Here is a 27,188-nt window from a genome sequence, read left to right as displayed (position 1 = left end):
CTGGGGCTGCAGAGTCGGGGAGTCCCCAGCACATTACCAAATACAGTAGAAAGGAGGCCGTGGGCCACGCGCTGACCGCAGCGCCGTCCACCCTGGCGGGGCGCCACATGTGCGGTGAGCAGGGCAGGCCTGGCCGGCGGCTCGGGGAGCCCGCGTCCTGCCCGCTCTGCTGGCTCTCTGTGGCTCTCGTCTGCTCCTGCCAGCCTCTACATTTTTGTATCTTTTCTCATTGCGTGGCCCCCTTGTCTTTAAAAGGCTAAATGCTCTGTACTAAATTTGGTCACACAGCGCTCCAAGATTCCCTGGAATGTCCTCAAGTTTCAAACAGCTCTGACGGAGAGGCGGCCCGCCCCCGCCCGGGGATTGGCTGCTCCTCCCGGGGCCGGGCCGCTGTGGGGCCTTATTGGCCGCTGGCGGGACCAGCCCGGGTCCACTAGCCCTAGGCTCCGGAGGCTGCAGCTCCCAGACCGCACTTGGGCACCTGCACGGGCAGGGCGGGGGAGCCGCGGCCTGGGCCACCAGGCGCATCCAAACGAGCGTGCAACCTGTCCTGGCCCACCCGGACGCCTGCAGCCCCGCAAGAGCCACAGCCCACCTCTCCAAGATGTCCAAGGTAGCCAAGTATCGCCGGCAGGTGAGCGAAGACCCTGACATCGACAGCCTGCTGTCCACCCTGTCCCCCGAGGAGATGGAGGAGCTGGAGAAGGAGCTGGACGTGGTGGACCCCGACGGGAGTGTTCCCCTGGGGCTGCGTCAGAGGAACCAGACTGAGAAGCCGTCCACGGGCGCGTACAACCGGGAGGCCATGCTCAACTTCTGTGAAAGGGAGACCAAGAAGCTCATCCAGAGGGAGGCGTCGGAGGATGTGAGTGGGGCGGGGGTGGGGCGGGGGCGGGGGGGGGCGCGATGCGGGATGGGAACGCGCTTTCCTGGGAAGTAGAGTCCCTGTTGGCAGAGCACTCTCACGCCCGCACCCCTCTTCGCAGTCTCCTGGAGCAGAGGCCAGGTGTGTTTGGGGACCAGCACCCACGTATCATGCGAGGCTGCTAGGGAGCTGCCTGGGAGTGGAGGTGCCCTTGGGTGGGTGCTGTCAGTTGCCTCCTCCCGGCCCTGGACCTGGCTCTTTCCTCCCGGTCCTCCCAACCTGGACGGTCTCCTGCCAGCCCCTCTTGGTGGAGCAAGACTCACTTTCCAGCCCCCTGGCCACCTCTCGGCCTGTGGACCACATGAGGCGATGGGTCAGCTGGGCATCCTAGGGCGGGCTCTGCGCCTCCACCCACGGTTTCTGTCTCGGTCCCAGGGGGGTGGGGTGTGTGCTTTCTGGAGGGGCCTCTGGAGGGGCAGCCCCCTTTTTGGGAGTTGGGCCACTTGGCTGCAGGATGAGCTGTTTCCCACCCTCTGGGTGTTCAGCTGCTGGGAGGGGACAGAAGAGGGCAGGGGTTGCTGCTGGCCGCGTCGGCTGCCTCAGGCTGGCTTCCGCAGAGCAGCGTTCTGTTCTCCTGGGTCTCTGCCTGTGATCACAGAGGGGGCTTTCTTGGGACGAAATAACCTGGCCTCGCTGGAGGGCGACTTCGTCCGGGTCAGGAGTGTCTAGTGGGAGACCGTCCCACCGTGCGCAGGCCCCTGCTCAGTGACCTCCGGCCACCGCTTCTTTCGCCGTCCGCTGAGGGGCCTGCCAGCTGGGACAGCAGCCGCGGAGCCCATGGGGGGCACGCATGGCCCCCTGAGAGTGAGGAGCGGGGGCCCCGTCTCTGCCCTGCCCCCCCCCCCGGCCTGAGCTCAAAAATTTGCCAAGATACTGGGAGGGCGGGAGCTGTTCTGTGTCGTGCAGAAATATCAAATCGTATGCTGGGCACCAGGAACTAGCAGACCAATAGCATCTTAGGTCAATTATACTTCAGTTTTAAAAGTCGGGGAGACTGAGGGGAGCCAGGAGCTTATTATCCTGGGGCCAGGTCCAGGCCCAGCTCTGTGGTGCTGGGTAAATGCTAAAACCCCAAAGGGAGAGGCGGCGGGGTGGGACATGCCACAGGGGCTGTGCCTCGAGGGGCTGTCGGGACCCACGGGAGGGGAGTGAGGTGCCCCTGGCGCTGCTGCTGCTGTCCAGGCCCCGCTGGGCCCCTTGCTCCCAGGCCCAGAGCTCTGAGCCCACGGCTGCAAAGATCTCCGGCAGCACAAAACAGTCCTGATCCGAAGCAAGGCATTCGGGCTGCAGAACCGGGAAGGGCTCCCATGCACCTGAAGTTCCTCCGGAGGGAGCTTCCCGCCCCGGCTGGCCGTGGGCACCAGGTGGACACTCGTCTCGCAGGCAGAACCCGAGTCGGGACACGGTGGTGCCTGGTCGGGGAGGTGCCCCTGGGCCCTTTCCCTTGGGTAGAGGCCCTCAGGCTCTCAGCGCCTTCTCCAGGCTAGGCTCCTGGGGGTGGGAACATGGGCAGGAACCTGGGACCCGGCTTGGTCAGCACGCTTAGCCAAACAGGAGCCTGGTATGAACGTGGCTTTGAAATACCCGGTCTGAGGACCAGTGTCCCTCAGTGGGACCTGCCTCGGTCTCTTCATCCCCACCATGGGGGCCAGTGTGACCAGCTGGTCCAGCTCCTGGACCAGTGTGAAGTCAGAGGGACCGAGGCATGCAGAACCCTTAGCAAGCTGGGGGGCCGTGGACATGCAGCAGCCGGTGCTCCAGCCTGGTCAGCTCGCCGGGTCAAGGGGCCGGAGGGTTGGAGGACGGGTGACCGGCGGGCGGGACAGGGCTGGGGTGCCCCTGGAGGAGAGAGCAAGGCGCCGACTGCGGCTGTCCTGATGGCAGCGTTGAGGCTGTGGGCGTACTTGTTAAAGGCTGCTTGTCTTCTAGATGGGAATACGAAATACCTACGGGAAAAAGCCTGCTAGGATCAGGGAACTTGTTTCAGGTGCTGTGGCCAGGGGCCTGGGCAGCGTCCGCTGGTGGACAGGTGTGCGTGCGGGAGCTGCTGGGAGACTGTGGGGTGCCTCTCTCTGCTTCTGTGGGTGTGTTTGGGATTTTCCGTAGTAGAATGGTGGCCGTTTTTTTTTTCAATAGACAGAGACCAAGAGCAGAAGGCAGGCCCAGCCTGCACCCTAAGCTCTGGCTCTTCCTGGGACAGGGCCCCCAAGTTCCGTACGCTGGCTGTGGTGCGGGGTGGGTCTAGGCTGTGGCAGAGACCTTGCTCTGCTTCTCCTGCGCCGCCTGCTTCCTCCTGGCCCTTGGGTCTCAGGCACCCTGGCCTCCAGGGAGTCTTCCCTGATTTCCCCTACCCCCAGCAGGGTCCGGCCCCCGTTTGATGTGAGCGCTCCAATCCCACATGTCCCCACCTGATCCCAGCCCATGCTGCCCTCCCACCACGCTGTTGCTGAATCTGCCGTCTCATGCAGCTCCTGTGGGTCTGAAGGACAGGCTAGCTCTGTCTGGAGAGCAGGGGTCAGCAGGCCCCTCCTTCCCCTAAAGCCGGGGTTGGGTCATGCCGCCCCTGTCCTCCTGCCCAGGTGGGAGACAGCCGGCAGGTGTGCAGCCAAGAGTTCAGTGAAACCCTAGTCCCAGCTCAGGTTTCGGGAACCGGATCCCAACAGTCAGCTGCGTGCTCTCTTTCCTTCCCGAGGGGGAGAGGACCTCCCGCCTGCCCCCCCTGCACCCCCACGTGGCAGGGCTGGGATTAGCACCTGTGCTCAGCCAGGAGTGGGCAGCTCAGCTGTCCTGGAGGAGGCCTCGGTGGGTTCCCCCTTGGGGTAAACTCCAGAACTGACCGGAGGCCCCCACGAGCCACTGCACCCACGCCTCTGTGCTCCCTCGGTCGCTGCCCCCACAGCCCCTGCCCCACAGCCCCCAGCTCCAGACTCAGTACCCCCCAGCGTCCACAGCACCCCCACAGGGGGATGTGGAGAAGCAGGGTGGCCCCAGCCCTCAGGCTGCCCTTTGCCGAGAGCCCTGGGCGGCACGGCTCCTTGCTTAAGGAGATTAACCTCGACGGGTACACAACCAAAATAGCCTGGAGGCCAGGCAGGTGGCGGAGAGGGGATGGGAGGCGGGCAGCAGGCGGGTCCAGGTCCCACCCTGGACCCGAGAGCTGCCTCCACCCGTCCTGGCTGAGGCAGAGCCGCGGACCGTTTCTCAGATCGGGTGGGGGATCCGGGTGGATCCGGGGGGGATCCGGGATCTGTTCTCACGCGAGTGTTTCGTAGTTTCTCCCGTGTATAGAACACTCAGTTTAGAGAATTTTGAGCAAGTGAAGCTGCTGCTCGAAGCCTTCGGCTGTTCCTGGGGGCTGGCCTCCTCCTCAGCAGGGGTTCAGCTTGGTCCTGGGGACAGACGAGAGGGGGCGGGACCACGGGGATCTGACGCTGGAGAAGCCCCGCAGCTCTGGGGGCGCAGACGGGCAGGGCGGGATGAGCGTCCCACTGGCCAACGGGAGGTTGCTGCCAGCATCAGGCAGGTGCGGGGCTCAGGGTCCCCAGGGCGGGAACAGAGCCCACACCCGCCGTCTGCACCCCCACCCCGGGAGGCTGGAACATTTGCGTCAGACCACAGCTCAGCTGGGCCCAGGGAGCTTGGAAGACGGGGTCCAGGCCACTGTGCTCACAGCAGCCGGGGGAGCAACAAGGCATAGCTCAGTGGAGGGGGCGGGGGGGGGCATAGTTGATATTCGACGCCTGCCAAGTCGGATAAACAGGAATAGTCTTTCCAGGTCATTCTGGGCTTGTTTGCTAGGTCGCTCCTGGTGTAGCTGGTGTCTGCGCCCCCGGGGCAGACGGGTGGGGGGCGCCCCTGGTGTCTGGAGCCTGAGGGGTCTGGGCGGGCCTCTGCTCCGGCCTCTGACCAGCTGTCCCCTTAGGAAGGGAGCTCACGTTCAGTGCTCGGGACCTCCTGGACCATCAGTGTGGCTCCCGGAGTCAACAGCCTTACCTGTCAGATGAACTTGGAGGGGACTGTGACCTTGGAGGGACTGTGATGGTGCTGGACGTGGCACAGAGCCTTCCCCTCCCCCCCAATCCTGCAGATTTCAAGCCTGGGTTTGCGCCAGATCAACTTTTTCTCAATCACTCATGAGGTCACACAACGCCCTGCTGGGGGCAGCGAGGGGCCGAGGGACGGTGTCCGGGAGGCCAGTGGGAAGGGAGTGTTTCGCTACTTCCTCCCCACCCCGTGGCCTGGTTTCTTGAACCTCTGCCTAATTGCCTTATGCTCAAGGGCCGAGCCCTAGGGCTGGATGCGAGTGGGGCGGGGGAGATGAGGGAGGTTTCGACTGTGAGCCCTCCTTGTCGCTGGAGTCCCTGCAGAAAAGACCCCCTGGTTGTCAGGACACTGTTCACAAACAGCTAGGAATTGGACAGCCTCCTGCCCACACCCCCCCGCCCCCCTCCCACCCCCACCCCCAGGGGGGTCCTCGGGTGGGGCCAGCAGGACCCCTCCTGCCCTGAAAGGAGGACCATCCCAGCACAGACGGTGGCAAGCTGGAGTCAGGGCAGGGTCTCCAGAGGCAGCTAGACTGGGACTCAGGCCTGCCCTTCGCTCCCTGAGCCCGGATACTCATCCAGGAGACGGGAGTCATGCCCATCGCCTGGCACAGAAGGCACGCCGCACGCTGGGGTCTGGGGGCCTGGCGCTGGGGCTGGGGGCGCCACCCTCTCTCCAGTCTCTATAGGCAGGGTTCACGGATCATGTTTGTGTTTCTAAGGAAGTGGGCGGATTCCACCACGTCATTAACTCTCCAGCGACTGAGTGAGTTCCTAGCAGGCACTTTGTAAATGCTGGGACAGAGTAGTGAGGAAGACGGGGGGGCCGTGGTCCTGAGCTCATGTTCTAGTGGCTGGGACAGACAGTGCTTGTACGGACCATTCACAGGTAACACCTGTTTGTTGTAAGAATAACCTTGTTTTAGGAAAGAGTGTAGGAGTGTAGCACTGACCATCTTGGTGGGGGAGATTCCAACCAGGCGTCGGGGAAGACATCACCCAGAGGTGACAAGCAAGCGGGCGAGGGGTAGACTGAAGGGTCAGCCACAGACGATCCAGAGGGCGGGGCAAGCGCGAGGCCTGCCGCGGGAGCAGGGACAGCCGTCAGAGGCCAGCCAGGCCTGTGGCTGGAGTAGGGGGGCTCTGGACCAGGGCCTGGACGAGACTGGGAGTGGGCTGGGTTCAGGTGAGGAGGAGGGGCTCAGGTGGTGCAGGAGGGTCAGGCGAGGCAGGCGGCTCAGGCGAGGCAGGGCATCACAGGTCAGCCTGGGGAGCTCCCGGTGGGTGGGATGGTGTTGGAGGGTTTTGAGCAGGGGAGAGATGTGATCTGATCTACGTTTTTAGAAGCTTCCATCATTCTGCCAGCAGCTGAAGGGTCTGGCAAGAGCTCAAGGATGGTTTGGGGAGAAGTGGTCAGACACGGGAAATACTCTTCGGGCAGCAGAGCCAGCACTGGCTGAGCTTTTGGGGTCCAGAGAGCAGTGGGTGGCCCAGTCCGGTCTGAGCCAGGGGTACAGCCGGTGCTGTTTACTGATGTGACGTGGGGTTTGCGGTGAAGGGGGCTCGACGAGCTCAGCGGACCCCGTGGGGAGTGCTGGGTCGGCAGGTGCAAGTCCTCCTGAAAGGGGGGGCGATGCCGAAGCTCCTGAGCCTGGAAGAGGAGCTGAGGGAGCGAGTGTGGGCCAAGGACCCTGTCCCTCCGGCAGGGACTCTGACTCACCAACGTTTCGGGTGCTCGAGGAGGAAGAGGGGCCCTGAAGGGGCCTGGGGAGGGAAACAGGCTCGCGGGCCTGGGGCCGGAGTGCCCGCTGCTTCGGTTCCAGCTGAGAGGCGCAGTCAGAGGAGAGGAGAGGCGCTGTGATCACCGGAAGACGGGAGCCCCCGGGGCCCGGACAAGGTGCGCTCGCAGGCGTGGCTGGGGGCTTCCCTGGTGGTGCAGGGCTTAGGACTTCGCTGTCTAATGCAGAGGGGTGTGGACTCCACTCCTGGTCAGGGAGCCAGGTCACACCTGGCTCTGGGCCAAAAAACAGAGCATTAGCAGCCAAAGCAGAATCGACACAAGTTCAGAGAACTCTAAAGACGGTCGCATCCGGAAAATCTTAAAAGTAAGGTAATGGAGAGTGGACTTCAGGAGGATGCAGGGAGCGGGGAGGCCTGCAGACCGGACCCGAGGCGCTTCCTTCCGACAGGAAGCGAAGAAACGGGCGGCAGTCGGAGGTGTGTTTGTTCAAAAGATGGGCTGTTACAGCGTGTTCTGTGCTGTGAGGAGGGTCGGTAGTGCGGGAGACCCTCAGGCGAGTAGGTACTGTGGGGGGGTCGCCTCCCACACGGAGGGGGCACCGCACGGCGCGTGCGGGGAGGGGCGGGCACTCGGCCTCTCACGTGTGGCCGGGTGCCGGTGCTGCTGTGGGGGGCACGGGGCTGCCGAGCAGGGGCGACTGGTGGGCAGGAGCTGCGAGGCTGTGGTCAGAGGCCCCAAGAGAATGCTCAGTGCTCCCTGTGTGCCAGGAAGACATGAAACGCCCCCGATGCGAAACCCGGCCTGTGAGCGCCAGCAGCAACAGCTGCCAGAGCTGCCCCCAGGCCCAGCAGGCCGTCACCTCCAGGTCGCTGATCCCTGTCCCCCGGCCACCGTACCCAGTGGGGGCTGGGCCAGGCCCCGGTCCGCCTCCCTGCCGGTCGGTCACTAGGGCACAGCCTCGAGGGAGCGCCAAGCCCCAGACAGCTTTACTCTCTTCCTTTTTTTATCCTTCAGCATCTTGCCTATATCTTGTGGACAAGGATGGGTTTTTTCTAGCACGTTTGTATTGAAATGTAGAATACATTCAGAAGTGTGCGAAGCATGAACGTAGACTCTCCCGACTGTCACAGTGAGCGAGAGCCGGTGCCGGCAGCGCCCCGGCCCAGCCCTCCTCCCTGCCCCCGGTGAGCTTGCCCGGGCAGAGTCCTGTTTGGCGTCGTGGAGTGTGCCCTGTCGCCCACCTGTGCACCGTGACTCAGCCTGGCGGCTCCGCTTGTTTTCACCGTTGCTGCTGTGTCTCCTGTAAGAATTTGCCGCAGTTTACTCGCCACTGAACAGTTGGCGGGCGCACGGGCTGTCTCCAGTTGGATGGTGTGACGGACGCTCTTGCGTGTTTTTGGGCGCGCCTACGATTTCATTTCTGTTTCTGCAAGCCAATGCGTGGAACTGCCGGAGCAGAACGCGTGATGCAGCTCCCACCTGTTCACCGGCGGATGGAGGCCACGCTGCCCAGTCGGGAGTCTCTGAGGACGGGGCAGAGCTTGCGGAGGCTCTCACCCAGTGATCTGTGGATGGCGGGCGTTCAGTCAGGCGATGGCCCTGGCTGTTGCTTCCCCGGGAGCCCATCTTTGAGGGCAGCCGGATGCCTTCGCGTCCTGGGCACCACCGGCCTCATCCCAGGCCAGGCCCTCTGCTCGGACCTGGAGCTGCACTGAGTCCCCGGGGGTCAGTCTCTCCACCGCAGACCCTCCCGGAGAAGGAGGCCTCTTCCATCCAAGGCAGCCAGACCCGCCTCCGTGCTCAGACCCTTCAGCTTCACCTCTTTCCCTGCTTAGCTTCTGTCCTCGTCATTCCCAGCATCAACCTCGCTTCTCACGCCTGGGCCCTGCCTCCCATCACCCGCCTGGACGAGACTCACCCTCTGGCCCGCCAGCCCAGCTGCTCCTCAGAGCTGGAGAGAACCACACGGGGCTGTGTCCGGGCCACTGGGGGTGGCCAGCTCCTCCAACACCCCTGCGCCCCACGCGCCTGTCTTCTCCCCAGGCCTGCTTCTCTCTCTGTCTCTCTCTGTGTCTCTGTGTCTGCTCTCTCCCCGCCCCCACAGGACCCAGCACAGCTCCCCACCCCTGGCCACCCTCCTGGACACGTTGGCTCAGCGGGTCTGGTCCGCATGCTTTCTCTGCCCCCCGACTCCACCTCGCCGCTCGGTGCTCAGACCAGCCCTCTGGCTTCCTCTCCGCCCCGTGCGGGGCCCTGCCCTCCACTCGGCCTGCCCGCCCACTAGCCCAGATCTCCATTCTGAGTCCAGGTGGTTCAGTTGCCTCCTGGACTCCTCAAGTGTCTCAAGGTTAACTTGTCCAAGAATAAATTAATCATCATCGCCCTGGAGCCTGCGTCCTCTTCTCTGCGCTCTGCTGAGCAGGGGCTGCCTCACTCTCTGCCGTGCCCCCAGTTCTCCTGGCAACAGAACCCTGATGCCCTGGCCTCCCGGCCCCGTCGTCGGCCCCGCCGTCCGCCACCATCCCTCCCCACTCTCTTGTGTGCAGGGCCGGCTCCGCACACACCCACAGAGACCCACACACAGCCAAAGGCTGAGGGCACAGAGGAGGAGTGAGTGCCCTTCTCTTCCTGCTTGACGGGACTTGAAGAAGTTATCAATTCGTCTGTGCTCTTTGGAGACTATTGGAAAACATGACTTTGTGTCCAAAGCCTCAAATGGAGAGAGACTTGGCGTGATTCCTTTTTTCCAGTTCCTGTAACACCCCAGGGCCCCCGCACGCGGAGAGGCCTAGTCCTCTGTCCCCCTTGGTTTGTTCGGGACAGAGTGAGCCTCAGCGACTCAGTCCTAACTTCCATTCTCTCCTTCTCTGGATTGTCTCTTACCGGCGCCCCCTCCAGGGACCCAAGGTCACAGGCTGCATTTTTAGCCAGACTCACCGAGTTCCCCTCTGATCTCGGGGGCCCCCGAGACACACTGGAGGAGATTAACGACCAGCTCCACGTTCAGCCAGCTGGGCCATCGGCACCCGTCACTGGCTTGTCCTGAAATGTCTACAGGACCTGGCAGCTTTGCCTCTAGACCCAGAGCAGGAGGTGGCGCCTACAGGGAAGTGGCTCCAGGCAGGCCACCCATTGAGCCAGCGTGGCCTTGCTCGTGGCCTTGCAGACCTGCCCGTGGAGAGGCTGGTGTCCTGACGTGCCGGTTCTGACCCAGGTCTGGACGTGCCTCCTGAAGTCAGACGGTGAGGCTGGAGCGAGCAGGGAGCAGGCCCTCAGAGACAAGGATCAGCTTTTCCCTCCAGGGCTCTGCAGGAGGACCAAGCCCTGCGGAAAATCAATCACACGACTATTTCCTCAGTTCTCCCAAAGATGCTAAATAGCTGGTCCCGTTCTAAACACCGAGGGAAGAAACTAATTCGCTACATACACTGGACACCTTAGGGCATTCTCCTGCAATCCCCACGGACATGGGCTGACCATTTTGCCTTGACCTTTGATCTTTGCCCCACAAGGGGTGAGCTGTTTTGCTTGTACCAAACATCCCCAAGAGGGATCATCTCCCCTCCTCCAATGGCAGAGGACTTCTGCTTCTGTGCCCTGCCCCTGTGTATTATCTGGAGATAAAGTACACTATTGCTAACCACCAGGACAGTATCCACTAATGACCCAAATGCTGAAGACCCCAGTGTCCCAGTGGCCAGGGTCCCTGCAAATCAGGGGAGGGGGCGGCTTTGCGTTTTACTCCCTACCCCTGTCACTGGAGGTGCTGTTTCTTCAAAGAATAATTTATTTTAAACTTTTTATCCTGCACTGGGGTGTAGCTGATTTACAATGTTGTGATAGGTTCAGGTGGACAGCAAAGGCACTCAGCCATGCGTGTACACGCATGCATTCTCCCCCAATCTCCCCTCTCAACCAGGTTGCCGCAAAATGTCAAGCAGAGCTCCCCGCGTGCTGTGCATAGGGAACCGTGCTTGTCGGTTATCCATGTTAAACGTGGCAGCGGGGACCGGCCCGCCCCCAACTCCCCAAGTACCCCTGCCCCGCCGCCCTTCCCCCCAGACACCTCGAATTCGTTTTCTAACTCGTGAGTCTGTTTCCGTTCCCTAAGTGAGCTCATTTGCATCATTTCTTTAAAAGATTAATTTATAATTGTGATGTCATAAGGCTTATTATAGACGACATCAAAACAGGCGAAAGAGGAAACAACCCGTGATGCCTGCCCCGTTAGCCCAGCGAGGCAGCTGCGGTCACCCTCGGGGGCAGGCGTGCGCACGCTTTCTTCTGTCGCTGAGGTCGCTTCCTGCACACACACACGTACTCACACGTGTGGCACATATGTGACCACATATGTGGCCTCCTGCTTGTCCTTATCACCCGACAGCCGTCACTTTCCCACGTCGCTGCAAGGCCTGCCTGCACCTCACTCTCAGGGCCGTTGCCCTCCGTTGTGCGGCTGGGCTGAGGCATCTGCCTATATTTGGGCATTTCCATGGTTTCCAATAAATGCAATTTCCAAGTCCCCAAGCGGGTCCTGGACACAGGCTCCTTCCCTTGGCCTTTGGCATCCGTCCCCGGAGACACAGAGCCAAACCCCAGGATAAACAGAGCTGTTCACACACTGTTCCCAGCTGAGCCCAGTGGACAGATGGGCGAGACAGACTCAGGAAGGGGAGGAAAAACAGCCTGGACGCGGGAGACACCGGGGCTGATGCTCGCCCCAGGATGGGAGACCAGAGGCTCCCCCGAGCTGCCGGTAGAGGCTTGAGGTCCTGCTGGGCGGCAGCTGCCCACCCCAGGGCCGGGTTGCCTCTGCAGCGTGACGGGGCGGGCGAGCGGGCTTTCTCAGTAGTGGGAGCAGAAAGTTGTTTCTACTGACAGAGAGGACAAGGTTCCAGCCTGGGAAGCTGCGAGTGTGGGAAGACGTCAAAGGGGACACGCTGGGCAGCCTCCTGCTTCTGAGAACCCAAGGGCCCCCCAAGGCCCCAAAGCCCAGGCGCCAGTTCCCGCCCCAGAGGAGCAGAGGACGGGGTCCCGGCCCCGCAGCTGCAGGCAAGCTCTGGGACATCCCAAGACGCCGCCTACCAACCCCAGCCATCTCCCACGGGCTCCCCCACACACTGCCTGAGTTCCCTCGAATCAGTCTTGCAGTGTAGACAGGATAGGCAGGGATTAGCCTGCTTGTCAGACACAGGAGCCGGGGCCAAGGAGGTCACCCAGCTGCAAAGAGGGAGCATCTCCAGCGTTTCCTCCTGACTTCACATCAGCAGGAGAAAGAAGCCTCTCGACCTCCATTCGGGGCCTTCCCTCGAGCGGGGTACAGGCAGTGTGCCTGCTGGGGCAGGGGCTGCGTCTGGACCCACTGGCCCGGCCGCCTCGCTCTCAGGGGTCCCGGATGGGCTCCTCCTTGACGCAGACCCAGAGCTCCGCCAGCTCCCACCCACCCCCAAGGTCCCCTAGCTGCGGTCGCTCCACTCGCCCCTCCTGGGATGCCGGGTCACTGAGGGTCTTTAGGAGTCACATAAGCCCTTGTTACTTAGGGCTTTGATGCTCATCACAGATGGGAAGGAGCGGAGGGAGGAAACCGCCCACACGGAGCAGGTGCAGTAACCCTGGACTGGCCCCACTCCACATAGGGCCCGTCTCTGCTCCGCAGGGGCCCGTCTCCCGCAGGCTGGGACCCGTCCCCACTCCACACAGGGCCCGTCCCCCGCAGGCTGGGGCCCATCCCCGCTCCGCAAGGGGCCCGTCCCCCGCAGGCTGGGACGGAGGCTGGTAGTCATCAGACTCCTAGGACTCAGTGGGGAGGAGACTATGAAGTGTCTCATTGGGGATTTTATAGTGATCACAGGTAGAGATAATTTGGGGATGGGTTTAAAACATTCATCTTTATTGATACTCCTGTGTGGGTCCCCAGGGCGTATCTCCACAGAGAGGAATCCGACGTGGGGCTGGGTGTGCGTGCGTGTGCGTGCGTGTGCGTGCACGTGTGTGCACGTGTGCACGTGTGTGCGTGTCCTTGGGCTGCTGGGAAACGGAAGGATGGGATTGATTCAAGGCTGTCAGTCAGCGCTCGGAATTCCGGTCTGTAAGGTTAGTGACGGCCCCTCCAGTGCAGGGACCCTGAGGCCTCAGCACACGCACTCTGCAGGTTCACCTCACTTGCTTCTCTCCACTTTTCTAATGTGGCTGCTAGACCGTGGAAAGTTGCTGGTGTGACGCCCGTTACGTGTGCAACGGACTTGCTGGTGTTGTTGAGCCACAAAGTCGTGTCCGACTCTCCTGCGACCCCGAGCTGTGGGATTTCCCAGGCAAGAATATTGGAGTGGGAGATGAGGCTGGTCTAATAGAGTATTTTCAAAAATGGTCCCAGGCACATAGGCTTATTCTATATTTTCAGTTCTTTGTCTAGTTTTTATCCTCTGGAAATGAAAGCAAGAGGAGATGAACACAGTATGTAAGATAAGGCTTTGCTCAGTCTAACCGACCATCGTTTCTGTAGTTAAGAGGACGATCTCTTCCAATATCTTTAGATTTTTATTGTGATAATTCACATACCATAAAATTCAGCCTTTTAAGTGTGCAATTCAGCGGTTTTTTAAACTAATTCCCTGATTCCAGGATATTTTCGCTGGCCCCAGAATAAACCCCGCACCCACCGAAGCTCCTCCCCAGCATCCCGCCCCCAGATCCCGGCGACCCTCCCTGTCTCTGTGGCTCTGCCTGTCTTGATGGTCCCTGTGACGGAGACACACAGCACGTGGTCTCGGGGTCCGGCTCCTTCTAAGGACAGAGCTTTCAGGGCTCACCCGCGTTGGGTATGGCACTTTATTAGCCTCACGGCTGAACAGCATCAGCTTGTATGCAGACAGCACACTGAGCTTGTCCATCAGCAGCGGAAGGGTGTCTGTGCTGTTTCTGCTTTTGGCCTGCGGTGAACAGCGCTGGTGGTGGGCGTCGGTCTGTGCTCCGTGGGACAGGTTTGCGTGGACTGCGGCTGTGCGTCACCTGGGCTGGGCTTGCTGGCTCCAAGGGCAGCTCTGTGCTCAGCTGTTCGGGGGCTGCCAGGCAGCCTTCCAGAGCGCTGCACCACGAGCTGACTTTTCCCGCAGCCATCCTAGCTGGGGTGAAGTGCTTCTCAGTGGCTTTGCTGACCTCAGAGGACACAGATTTATTTCAGGAGACAAGGTGGCCTGCCCTCGAATCCCCGCCTCTTCCCGATGCTCCTTCTCCAGAGTCGCCCCTTGTTCTTGTGGCTTCACTCTTGCTCCCACAGCTGCCGCTCAAGCCCAGGTCTCTGTCCTGAGCCATGCGCCTCACAGGCCACACTGGGTCGTCCTGGACCAGGAAGCCATCATCCCACGTCCCCCAGCCCCCCACTCCACCCCAGGTCCCCCAGCCCCCCACTCCACCCCAGGTCCCCCAGCCCCCCACTCCACCCCAGGTCCCCCAGACCCCCACTCCACCCCCACGTCCCCCAGAACTCCACCCCACGTCCCCCAGCTCCCTACTCCATCCTCCTCCAGATGGTTTAAAGCATCACTCTCTCTCCAGCCAACTGAGCTGGAAGTCCTAGGGCCAGTCCCCACTTGACCAAAGCTTGTCCTCTGTGCTGAGTGGGCGTAGGATTCGCCTCCCTGTGGGCACTGCGCAGCCTCAGCCCAGGCCACATCGTGCAGAGCTGTCTTCCTGCACACAGGCTGACCAGCCCCTCCCTCGCGGATGTGCGCCTTTCCGTCGCCTGTTTTATGAGGCCCACGCGTGAGGTCTGGAGTCTGCAGTGACCTGGCCCCAGGGCGTCGTTCCGGGCTCAGCCTCTCCAGGTGCAAACCCCTGGGTGCGCTGTGCCCTGTTGGACCGTCCCACGGGAGCGTCCTCGCCCGCCTCCTGTCCCAGCCGAGCCTCTGCAGGGGGGTCCCTGGGAGGCCCCAGGCCCGCCTCCTCCTGGCCCCTCCCCGGCATGACGAATAGTGAGGCTCCATGTACCACAGCTAAACAAGAGAAGCTAGCGCGTCTGGACTCCCGGGTTCAGCCTGCCGGGGTGGACGTGGGGCCGCGGCGCCCGCGGGGGCAGAGGGCAAAGCCACTTGTTTGCTTCTACAAGCGCTTCCCCAGTTTCTCCAAAAAAGGGTTTGCTACAAGCTTCTCACCATGAGTCACCAGGCCGGTGGGCCAGAGACTCAGGTCCCTGAGGGCCGCGGAGACACCAGGCCGGGCCTTCAGGGCCAGGGAGCCGCGGCCAGACCCTGCTTCTGCCCAGGAGGGGCTCTGAGCGGCCCTGGGAGGCGGCCTGTCCGGGGCGGCCTAGCGCAGCCATGGCCCCTGCCGACTGGAGCCCCCTCCCCTGCAGGGAAGCGCCCGGTGACAGCAGACGGGCCCTCCCTTCTTTGCGAGGCTCTCGGAGCTACTGGCAGGGGTCAGATTCCGAAGTTGCCCCGGGTGGACCTCCCTGCCCTGGCCGGCAGCTCCTGTCTCTCTCATGGAGTGCTGGCCCTGAGGACACCGGGCAGCCAAGGGGTAGAGTCTGCTAAGGTGCTCCGTGTGGGGGCCGAGCCGCCCCCTTTTCCAGAAGCTGCTCTCCGTCCCTCCACTCACAGGGCAAAGCGGACGCAGAACCGGCCTGGCCGCGGGCTAGATGTTGTAGGTGGCGCCCTGGGGCCCGGGTCCACAACCTCCCACCATCCGGGGAAGTAAAAATGAACCGTTGGCACTGGCCTAGGAGGCGGTGCCCACACCCCTCCAGCCCTTCTGGGAGGCCCGATATTTATCACTGACTTCCTCATCGCTGGAGCTGGGCCAGGCAAGGATCAGGCTTCACGGAGGGTCCTGGCACACTGCAGCCAGGCTGTGTGATGGGGGTCACCAGCCACCTCTGTCCCCACCCACCCCCTGCCCCTGGCCTAAGGCATCTCAGCTTTTGCTTTTTTCTCTTTTTCTGTGAAACTGAAATATTTATTTATTTGACAGCACTGGGTCTTAGTCTTGGCAAGTGGGTCCTAGTCCCCATCAGGGATCAAACCCAGGTCCCCTGCGCTGGGAAAGCACAGCCTCAACCACCGGACCACCAGGGAATCCTTGGAAACGGAAACATCTAAAGGCAGTTTATCGTGTGTGTGAAACAACTCTTGCTTTTTTCCCGATTATAAGAGTAATTCAGTCCTTATCTGTTCGTTTGGGAAAATGTTGGACGGCCAGCTCCTCATACACACGAGACAGACCCGGCGAAACTCAGGGGCTGCGCTGGGACCCCTCGCGGTCAAGGCTGGGGTGACAGCTTATCAGCAGAGGAGCAGGATCCTTCCGAGCAGTGAGAGCCGCCCTGCAGAGGCCCAGGTCGGCGCCCTCCGCGGCGGCGGCGGGCAGAGGTCACGACTTCTCCCACGGGAGCCGGTGAGGGGCTGGAAGGTCTGTGTCCAGAGAGGCCCGAGGCTGCAGTGGGAAGCGGGGCCTGGGGGAGGGCAGGCCCTGGGAGTGTCTGCAGCGACCCCGGCGAAGGTGACAGCAGCCTGGACCAGAGGTGCATGAGGGGGTCGGGGGTCGGGGTCGGGGGTCAGGCAGTCGAGGCAGGACCTGGCTTTGGTCCAGCGATGCCACTTCCGGCTGAGTTCGGGCTCTTGGAGGCCCTGGTCAGGCAGGTGACCCGCCCCACTCTTGCCCACGAACCTTCCTTGGTGGTGATGGGGTGAGAACTGTCAGTGGAGGGCGGCTCCAGCCCAGAGGGGAGCCCCCGGGAGAGCAGCTGGTGGGCGCCTGGCCTAGGGGTCTGGCCCTGAGGTTCACGGGTCTCCAGTTTGGAAGGGCACACTTGGCCCCTCCCTGCTGCTCTGCCTTTGGGACAAAGCGGTAAGGGCTGCGCGTGACGCGTCGGATGGAGCAAGGTGGCTGTCAAGGCCGGGGCCGCCCCCTGCGCCTGGGGCGGCTCCTGTTCACTGCTCCTTCGTGGCCATGCTGGCAGCAGCTCTGAGCTGCAGGCCTGTCTCTGCCTCCCAGCTCCCACCTCCCCCCAGCTCCGAACATCCTGGAGGCTGGGGCCTAGCCGACCCAGGGCCTCTGGGCTTCTGCTGGGCTGGGCCTGCCCCCGAGCTGTCCGTCTTTCCACAGGATGGCGGGCCCCCTGCGTCCTCGCCCAGCAGCCTGCCTTACTCTGCTCACATGTCGGACCCGTGGCCTCGGCAGCTCTGGGCTGCAGGAGTGGCATTGCTGGGAAGGCAGGTCAGGGTCCTCAGGACTGACCACCCAGCCCCGGTCGTCCTATGCTTGGCCCTCCTATGCACACAGGCCCTCGGCGTTTCTGTCTCAGCACCCCGCCGTGCGGGAAAACTCACACAGGACAAAGAGATCCGGACACAAGCCCCGCCCCCGCCACAGCTGAACAAGAAGCCTAATGGCTTCTGGCCTTCGCTCCCAGTGGGCTGCGTCCCTCTCTTGCCAACCTACCTTGGCAGAGGCCGTGGGCAGCTCCCCCCAGTCTAGATGAGGCCATGGGCAACCCCTCGGTCTAGCAGAGGCCGTGGGCACCCCCTAGTCTAGCAGAGGCCGTGGGCACCCCCCAAGTCTAGACGAGGCCGTGGGCACCTCCCCAGTCTAGATGAGGCCATGGGCACACCCTCGGTCTAGCAGAGGCTGTGGGCACCCCCTAGTCTAGCAGAGGCCGTGGGCACCCTCCAGTCTAGATGAGGCCGTGGGCACCCCCCAAGTCTAGACGAGGCCGTGGGCACCTCCCCAGTCTAGATGAGGCCATGGGCACCCCCTCGGTCTAGCAGAGGCTGTGGGCACCCCCTCGGTCTAGCAGAGGCCGTGGGCACCCTCCAGTCTAGATGAGGCCGTGGGCACCCCCTAGTCTAGCAGAGGCCGTGGGCACCCCCCAAGTCTAGACGAGGCCATGGGCACACCCTCGGTCTAGCAGAGGCTGTGGGCACCCCCTAGTCTAGCAGAGGCCGTGGGCACCCTCCAGTCTAGATGAGGCCGTGGGCACCCCCCAGTCTAGACGAGGCCGTGGGCACCTCCCCAGTCTAGACGAGGCTGTGGGCACCCCCTAGTCTAGCAGAGGCCGTGGGCACCCCCAGTCTAGACGAGGCCGTGGGCACCTCCCCAGTCTAGATGAGGCCATGGGCACGCCCTTGGTCTAGCAGAGGCCGTGGGCACCCCCTAGTCTAGCAGAGGCCGTGGGCACCCTCCAGTCTAGATGAGGCCGTGGGCACCCCCCCAGTCTAGACGAGGCTGTGGGCTCCCCCCAGTCTAGCAGAGGCTGTGGGCACCCCCCCAGTCTAGATGAGGCCGTGGGCACCCCCCAGTCTAGACGAGGCCGTGGGCACCCCCCCAGTCTAGACGAGGCTGTGGGCACCCCCCAGTCTAGCAGAGGCCGTGGGCACCCCCCCAGTCTAGATGAGGCCGTGGGCACCCCCCAGTCTAGACGAGGCCGTGGGCACCCCCCCAGTCTAGACGAGGCTGTGGGCACCCCCCAAGTCTAGATGAGAAATCCAGGGGAACCAGGGATGTGACTGCCCCCGCGTGTCCCCCACCCCTCGGCTCCTTGGGGGACTCCTGTCCTGCCATCCCCACACCCCGAGGCTGAGCCTGGTGCCCAGCACAGAGCTGACCCTCCGTGTGTCCCAATCTTGGGAGCCCAGGCGCGTCCTGTGCTTTGGCCTTTCCAGGAAGGGTGGCGAAGGGGCAGGCGATCTGAGCGTGACTGCCAGCCAGCTCCCCTTGCTCCCCTCCTCCAACACGCCGTCTGCAGAACCCGGAAGATGGTAGCACCAGCCCCGGAGCCTGCTCACCCCGTGCACACTCCGTCCAGAAGCGGCAAGTGCTCATCTCTGAGGCTCCGTGGTGATGCGACGGTTGTTCAGGCAGACACAGGCCCATGGGGACAGTGCAGCCCACCCCAGGTGAGGCCCCCGAGGGTCCTCCTGCTGAGCCTGGAGCTCAGCTCACTCTGCCTGCCTGGACAGACAGCTGGACAGAGTGCTCAGGAGTAGCTGGACCGACGGCTGGCGTCAAGGCCTCAGTGCAGAGTTTGGGAAGCAGGATGCTGGGTGGAGGGGAAGAGGTTCAGACCCCAGGGCTGGAGGCCCGGCCTTCACGGGGGACTGTGTGGTTTTGGGCTTCAGCTTCATCTTGTGTGAACTGGGGAAAATGACAGCCTCATGGAGCTGCGCTGGGGTGGGGGCGGCCGCCGTCTGGACAGCGAGTGTAGGAGGCTCCCTGGCTGAGGGTTCAGAGAGCGGGGTTGGAGGGGGGCGACAATGCCCTCTACAGACGTGACCGAAGCTGGGAATAACCAAGGTCCTCACTGGCAGGACGCTGGGGTCCCCCCATCCCGACCGGGCAGTCCCCAGGTGGCCCTGCTAAGTCCAGCCCCTCCAGGGCGGCCCCTCTGAGCCCTTTGCCCTCAGTCCCCGGGCTCAGAGCCCACCAGGCTCCAGGACGCCCTGGCAGGAGGCTCTCCTCTGTGCCCAAGGGGTGCGTGCTCCAGGGCAGGCCTACGGGCGGGGCCAGCACGCGGCCCGTCCACCCACGGGCAGCAGGCTGGGCCCAAGCCCTCCCCCAGGTCCACATGGGCACGTGGACTGCTAGGGGACGATGCCCCCAGCCGCCCTACCGACAGGCCCTGACCTGGTGCGGCCTCATGCCGGGAGCTGGGAACCCAGGGGATCCCGGGCCTCAGACAGTGAGGGAAGGCTCCATGCCCCCACAGCGTGGGGCCCAGAGCCCAGCCAACCACGGAAAGCCCACTCCCTGGCCCGCTTGCGGGGGACAACCAGCTGCCAGTTATGGGCTGGAGCTGAGCATGTATAAAGCCCTGAGCGCCCCAGTTATGCTTCTGAGGACAGCGTCCGCCTTCCCTGGGGTCCCCCAGCTCCAAGCCAGGTCAGGTTTCCTGCAAAGCCGGTGAACACTGCTGGTGCACCAGGCGGAGCTATCTCTACAGCCCCCAGCCTGCGGCTTTCTCCAGGAAGCTCAGCTGTGGCAGAGCCGTAGTTTGGCCCAATGAGCTGGCCTTGGCCTCCTTTGAGGCTCCTGCCCACAGACCTCCAGGGACACGGGCACCGCTGCCCCCCCAACCTCCAGCCCCAGGAGCACCCCAAAGAGCTTCCCCCAAGGCAGCGGACTCCCCCGGAACTGAACTTCGGGAGAACCCAGGCTCCTATGCCTGTGGAAAGCAAGGGGGCTGGAAGGGGTGAGCACCCCAGGTCTCCACGAGTCCCGGCCCTGTGCCCCTCATCCTGTGGTCATATCAGCGTTCTAAGGGAGCTGCCCTCCCGGGGACCAACAGGGGCCCCAGCCCATGGCCAGCTTCCCCCATCCCCCTGTCCTGCCCTCCCCATAAGACAGACGGCCCTGGCAACTGCAGGGACTGACGTCGGGGGTCCTCAGGGGCCAGAGCCTCACAGGAGAATGGGGAGGCAGACATGAGTCCAGCTGTGAGACCCCAAGGGGCGGGTGGGGAAGGGAGGGGGCAGGACAGGAGGGAGAGCTAGAGGGTTTGAGCAAGGAGCAGGAAGGCCCCTGGGTGCTTTCCCAGGGCGGTGGAGCCGGAAGCAGCCTGGGAGGAAGGCTGACATCTAAGGGGCCCTGCCCAACCCCCAGGCTGTCAGCGCCCCTAGGACTTCGGGGAAGGCTGGGGACAGAGAGCTGGCAGTCGAGCCCCTGCCCTGAGTCCAGATGCTCCTGACACAGACCCTCAGGCCCCCGCAGACCTGGAGACAGAGTCTGGGCAATGTCTCGGGTCTTGCTGTGAGGGAGGAGCAGTGGTCAGCCTTGCGGCCGTGCCCCCTCCTAGGCAAGCAGAGCTGGTCCTGCACCCCTGCACCCCCACCTGCTTTGGAGATGTTCCCGGGCTCTCCTCCCTCTGGGGGCCTGCAGACGTGTCTTGCAGGTGCCTCGGGCCAAGACCACTCCTCCTCAGGTGATAGGTCACAGGAAGGACACCTGGGCTTGCAGGGCACGGGTGGGCGTCCAGGCCTGAGCGAGGGCAGCCATGGGCAGAGGAGCGCTTGGCCTTTGCCCCCGGGGGTTTTCACCTTTAGGGACCTCCTGACAGACAGGCTCCCTCTGTCTCCTGCTTTGGCAGAGCAAGTGGGAAAGGCTCTCCCGTCAATCAGACAAGACTCCAGGAAACAGGGCAGCTGGGGCCTGAGGGGGGCCAGACACTGCGTCCCGCCTGCCGGAGACCTGTCGCTGGATCCTGGCCAAGTGAAGGCGCAGAGCAAGGGCCTGAGGGACTCGGGAGCCAGGAGCTGCTTCTGACGCTGACCCTGACCCACCGCAGGCCTCTGCCACACTACAGAGGGCCTCCGAGTTTTTCCGAGGCCATCTTTTCCACTCTCCTGTTTCCACGAGGAGTCCCAAACCACCCCCGTGGCTTCCCTCGACCCGAAAGCATCACTGCCCATCCTCGTGCAGAGGCCTGCAGACCTTTGCCCATGCAGGTCTGGTCCCCCCACCCCACCCTCCCAGCGCAGGGGCCCGGGGCAGAAGCACAGCAGGACGCACCCCCAGCTCTGGGCTGGCTCCTCAGAGCAGCAGGGAGGAGCTGCCTCCCAGAAGCCAGCCCTGCAGGGCTCGAGCCACTTCTCCTTTTAAGGCAGCATCTGCGTTCTCAGCCCCGGCCCCACTCATTCCCGACTGTTTGGAGGAAAGGATGATTAATCAGCAACCACCTCCTCCCCCACCCCCCGCCCCCCTCCCCCGCCCCCTCCCCGCCTGTTTTTCATTAGGTTCTTTTTAAAGGGCCGGCGCACCCCCTCTGGAGCAGACAGGCAGCAGGTCCCAGCCCAGGAGATGTGGGGGAACCAAGGGCGGGGGTCAGAAGTGGACGTGCTGGGGCGGGCGTGGGCACCAGGAGGCAGGCTCACCCTTGCTGGCAGCGAGGACGTGGGGCTTTGCCCCCACGCCCTGGGGAAGGTCAGAGGTTACATCGACTTGGGGGCCCCTAGTGAGACCAGCTGCAGCCTGGGTTCTCCCCAACACGGGGTGAAGCCGGCCAAGTTATCTCTCTGGATCCCCAGGTCCCCCTCCCCAGGTGAGGCCCGTGAGCACCGTGGGAACAGCGGGCAGTGGGGCTGCCCATCTGGGGGCCTCACCTCCGTCTGGGGCCAAGGGCCCCAGGCCCAGCCTCAGCCCAGCTCTTCGAGTGGACAGCATCCGTGATGCAGCCACTCTGAACCTGGGGGGCCGAGGGGCCAGGCTGCAGGTGGGTGGTCTGAGCATCCTGAAAAGGAGACTGCAGACACCCCACACACACACACCAGGCCCCTCGCCCACCTTGTATTTGCAAGCTTCTCTCCCCGTTTTGAATCAAGGCATGGTCATACCCGTCCTGCCCAGGCCGAAGCTGCTTTAAAGGGTCACCTGGTTCTGCGAGCCCAAGAGTGAACGAGTGGGGGGCCAGGGGGCGGGGGGCCGGGGGTGCGGTGACCCAGGCCTGCGGGGCAGGAGGAGGGAGTGTGCATTCCAAGGCCCTGGCTCACCAGGCCCCCGCGCAGAGGCACAGAGGAGCCAAGTACGAAGGCTTCTAAATACACCCCGGGGCAGTCCCCGAGGGCTGTACTCACGGCCCAAGAACACACTGTTTCCACAGGACCAGCAGTGCCCCCTGGGGGCGTGGCGGGGTGGGGGGCTCAGAATGCCTTGGTGGGCTTCCGGCCCCCCAGCTGCCCCTAGAGATAGCACACCTCCCAGCAGTCAGGCCGTCGTCCCCCTGCTAAGGGCACGGGGGGCATCCAGGGTGCCAGCTGCTCTGGAGTCGATCACACTCAAACAGTGAGCCCAATAATTCATCCTAGGCAACTCAGCTGCTCCCGGGGCTCTCAGAATAAGGTGCTGACTTCATGCCCCAGCCTCCAGCTCAGCACAGCGGCGCCCCCCACGCCGCCCATCTCAGCAGGACCTGGTGGATCCCAGGCTCCTCACAGACAGCGGTGGTCCTTAGCAAAGTCCTTACTGGGAAAAGAAGGGAAATAATGTGGGCTTCTCAAAAAGCGACATATATGTAATATAAGGGAACATCCCCTATTGTTACCGTCAGGCCACAGTCTTCAGGCTATAAATAACCAACCCCTGAAAACTTCACGACTACACGATGTTTTTCATAAAGCTGTCATATACACTTGGTTTGCTTTTAAAACAAGTAAATAAAAACTTAATAAGGTCCCCTGGAGAAGGAAATGGCAACTCACTCCGGTACTCTTGCCTGGAAAATCCTATGGACGGAGGAGCCTGGTGGGCTACAGTCCATGGGGTCACAGAGTCGGACACGACTGAGCGACTTCACTTCCTCTTCGTAAGGGCAGCTGGTTCAGGAGGTTGAGTCCCTTCAGGCAGGAGCGCTGGCCGGGACAGATTTGACTTTCCCTGGATCCTGTTGCCTTGGGCACGACCAGGTGGGCCGTTTGCCGTTTGAGGTCACACTTCGAATCCACACCTGTGGCGTTTTCTGGGTCAGCGTGCGGGGTGCTGGGCTATGCCTGGGTGGGCTGTGCCCTTGCGCCCTGTAGATGGACTGGCTCGCCCTGTTTTCCACTCTGGATTCTTACAGGCATCTCCTGAGGAAGGTGCTTCATAATAGCTCTGGTGGAAATTTCTAAACAATAAAATATATGTTGCAAATGGAAAACAAATAAAACCAGGGCCTGGGAACCAGGGTCTTGGAATGTGCCCCTTCCCTCCTCTGACCCCAGGCCCGGGCTGCCACGCTGCTGGGGGTTCGTGGGGACTGTGGGGCACAGAGCCCCCTCACCTCCCCTCTCTCGGCTCCCAAGCCAGGCGACCCGGCAGAGAGCCTTCCAGGGCTGAGACAGGACGCGTGGCGACCTGCCTTGCCTCAGAAGGGAGAGATGTGCTCGAAAACACACACTTCTTTATTGCTGGCTTCTTATTTCCATGGCATGAGGACGCTAGGCAGGATCTGTAAATACCCCTAACTGAGAAAATAAACCATGATCAGGCCTTTGTTGCTCTCTCCAACCATTTCTTCCTTTGGAAAGGTCTTGGCTCTAAAACCCCAGGACCTGAGACTCACTTGACCTCCTCGGAGCCAGGCAAGGCCCTGGGGCTCCTGCCCAGAGCACAGGAAGCAAGGGCGCCCGTGAACCCAGAGGTCAAGACAACTGATGTGTGAATGAACACTGTAAAAAATCCAGTGTCATGCAAAAAAATCCCAAGATGACGAAGAAGTAAAATCTCAAGGAAACACAGCAGCAGCCTTGGGGACGTTCCCCTTTGCCTCAGGTTCCAGCGAGGCCGAGCAGGGCCCCCATCCCAGCTGCCCGAGGCGGAGAGCGTGGCGCTGGGCCTGAGGTCTGGGGTGAGGGCTGGGCCTGAGGGCTGGGCCTGAGGGCTAGGGTGAGGGCTGCAGCCTCCAGCGCTCCCTCCGGGGCCTCACAAGCCAGGGTTTTGAGTCCGATGCCAGCGGGGGCTCCGCACGAGACGCCAGCCCCACACGACGCTGTCAGCGGAGACCGTCCCAGAGGCACCCACGCTGTCCCTGGGCTCCTTTCTCTCCCTCCGCAGCCAGCGCCTCATGTTTATTTTTCTTTTCTGCATTCTTAGGAGGGCAAGCAAGTGGAGACCAAGACAGATGCGAAAAAGGGAGAAGACAAGGGGAGAGACACTGGCAAGAAGCCCCTGGGCCCCAAACGGGACTCAGACCTGGGGAAGGAGCCCAAGAAGGGTAGCATGAAGAAAAGCGTCTCGAGGGACAAGGACGAAGCTGACGGCAGGAGTGCAGAGAGGCCCAAGGAGGAGAAGCTTGTCAGGGGCCTGGAGAAGGGCCGGGTCAGGGCCGTGGTGGACAAGAAGGAGGCTGGGAAGGAGGGGCTGGCCGCCCCCCTGAAGGACGAGGAGAAGCAGAGGAGCGTGATCAGAGACAAGGGCAAGAAGGGCGAGCAGCCCGAGGCAGCAAGCAAGGCAGCAGCGCCTGAGAAGGCCAAGGGGCTGCGGACGGGTGAGGACACCCGGGCGGAGGCCCCGGAGCTGAAGGGGGGATGCGGGGACAGGGCCACCAGGCCGGAGGGCGAGAAGGCCAGGAAGGAGGAGCCCCACGAGGTGAAGGCCCCCCAAGAAGACAGCAAGACCCCAGTGCCAGAGAAACCCACCCCTGGTGCCCCCGCGAAGCCCGCTGAGGGGCCCGCCAAGGCTGAGGAGGAGGAGGCGGCCCCCAGCATCTTCGACGAGCTCCTGGAGAGGGTGAGGAGCAACGACCCGGAGGTGACCGCGGTGAACGTCAACAACTCGGACTGCATCACCTCGGAGATCCTGGTGCGCTTCGCGGAAGCGCTGGAGTTCAACACGGCCGTCAAGGTCTTCGCCCTGGCCAACACACGGGCGGACGACCACGTGGCCTTCGCCATCGCCATCATGCTCAAGGCCAACAAGACCATATCCAGCCTGAACCTGGACTCCAACCACATCACCAGCAAAGGCATCCTGGCCATCTTCCGGGCCCTGCTGCAGAACAGCTCGCTGACCGAGCTCCGCTTCCACAACCAGCGCCACATCTGCGGCGGCAAGACCGAGATGGAGATGGCCAAGCTGCTCAAGGAGAACACCACGCTGCTCAAGCTGGGCTACCACTTCGAGCTGGCCGGGCCCCGCATGACCGTCACCAACCTGCTCAGCCGCAACATGGACCGGCAGCGGCAGAAGCGGCTGCAGGAGCAGCGGCAGGCGCAGGAGGCCCAGGCAGGGAAGGCGCTGCCGGAGGTGCCCCCGGCCCGGCCCCCCGCCCGGGGCTCCCCCAGGCCCTCCCTGCAGCCACCCCCCAAGGCCGCTCCCAAGAACTCACCAGGCAAAGGGGGTGCCCCGGCCGCGCCGCCCCCACCGCCGCCGCCCCTGGCACCCCCGCTCATCATGGAGAATCTGAGGAACTCGCTGTCCCCGGCCACCCAGCGGAAGATGGGCGACAAGGCCCTCCCTGCCCAGGAGAAGAACTCTCGGGACCAGCTGCTGGCAGCCATCCGCTCCAGCAACCTCAAGCAGCTCAAGAAGGTGGGTACTGGGTCTGGCCGCGGGGCGAGGCTGGGGGGTGGGCCTGCAACCCCTCCAGGGCATCTGTCCATCCTCCCGGGAGCTTCCTCTAGCCCGTCCCCCATGTTTCTCCCGCAAGTGGAGAAGAACCTTCAGACACTTCCTTGAAGTCTTCCCATTCCCTAGGCCCACACAGCCTTCGCTTTCAGTCAGTTCAGTTCAGTCACTCAGTCGTGTCCGACTCTTTGCGACCCCATGAAGCGCAGCACGCCAGGCCTCCTTGTCCATCACCAGCTCCGAGTTCACTCAGACCCACATTCATCGAGTGATGCCATCCAGCCATCTCATCCTGGGTTGTCCCCTTCTCCTCCTGCCCCCAATCCCTCCCAGCATCAGAGTCTTTTCCAATGAGTCAACTCTTCACATGAGGTGGCCAAAGTACTGGAGTTTCAGCTTCAGCATCATTCCTTCCTAAGAAATCCCAGGGCTGATCTTGAGAGTGGACTGGTTGGATCTCCTCGCCTTTGCTTTAGAGGATTCTAATCCCCTCTTAGAACCAGTCAGGCCCTAGAGGTCAGGTTCCCCCAAAGGTCTTCAAGAGACAGTCCGTCCCTGGAGAGCCGGCTTCTCAAAGCTCAGCTCTGCTGGGTGGCAGAGTCCGGGTCCTCCTCCAGGCTGACCCCGCCCCTCCCAACCAGGTCCCTCCTGAGACAGTGCAACCTCGACTGTGGCCCGTCCCTGGATGGCACCAGGTTTTTACAGAAAAGGGAAAGGGCCTCCTCTGCCTGCAGCTCCTCAGTCTGAGAGCCCAGGAGGAGCGGAGGGCAAGGCACCCCAGGGCCCCCTGGGGCCCCCTCCTCTAAGCCATCTGCTCCTTCCTGACAGGTGGAGGTGCCCAAGCTGCTGCAGTAGACCGGGCTGCAGGCGCTGCCCGCCGCGCCACGCCTGCCCAGGCCCTGCTCCCAGGGCCGCACGGACCCCGAGCGGGCCTCTCAATGGGCGCCTCTGTTCTCGGGTGGGGGCGGGGTGCCTCCCGGCCCCCCACTCTCCTCCCGCCGCCGCCGCGGAGGACGTCCTGCTGGACGCTGGGCAGAGGAGGTCCGCGTCAGGGGTGCCCCTGCGCCTGAGTGCTCGGAACTGGCACCGGAGCAGGGCTTCTGGGGGCGGGACGCCGACGGGCGAGGCAGCGAGCAGGCGGAGGGCCAGGAGGCCCTCCGCAGCAGCGCCCAGCGGCCGCCGCGCGGGGCGGGGGGCGGGCGGGCGGCTGGACGCCGGACCCCGCGAGGGGCGTGGCCGGGCGGAGCCCGGCGGCGGGGGCGGGAGCAGGGTCGGCGCAGGCCCGCGAGCCCCGCCCCGAGCAGGCGGAGAGGAGCCGGCGGGCGAGCCGGCCCGCGGAGCTGGGCGGCGGCGTCGTCCTGTGCGCCCCGCGCTCGCCGCGCCGCGCCATGCCGCCCGCCGGGCTCCGCGGGGCCGCGCCGCTCGCCGCGGTCGCGCTCCTGGCGCTGGG

General features: G+C 63.2%; 1 protein-coding gene across 1 annotated transcript; it reads left to right on the top strand.

The window, feature by feature from the left end:
• LMOD1 (leiomodin 1) lies at window positions 394-26,663 on the top strand (the record flags this gene model as incomplete). The annotated part of the gene is given in 3 exon segments (XM_018060874.1): window positions 394-865; window positions 24,266-25,702; window positions 26,567-26,663. Coding segments are annotated over 3 exon segments (1,725 nt in total). The 5' UTR covers window positions 394-604.

This window comes from Capra hircus, chromosome 16 (assembly GCF_001704415.2).
Source record: "Capra hircus breed San Clemente chromosome 16, ASM170441v1, whole genome shotgun sequence".
NCBI lineage: Eukaryota > Metazoa > Chordata > Mammalia > Artiodactyla > Bovidae > Capra > Capra hircus.
The sequence above is the reverse complement of the archived record's forward strand: the minus strand, read 5'-3'. Positions and strand labels throughout refer to the sequence as shown.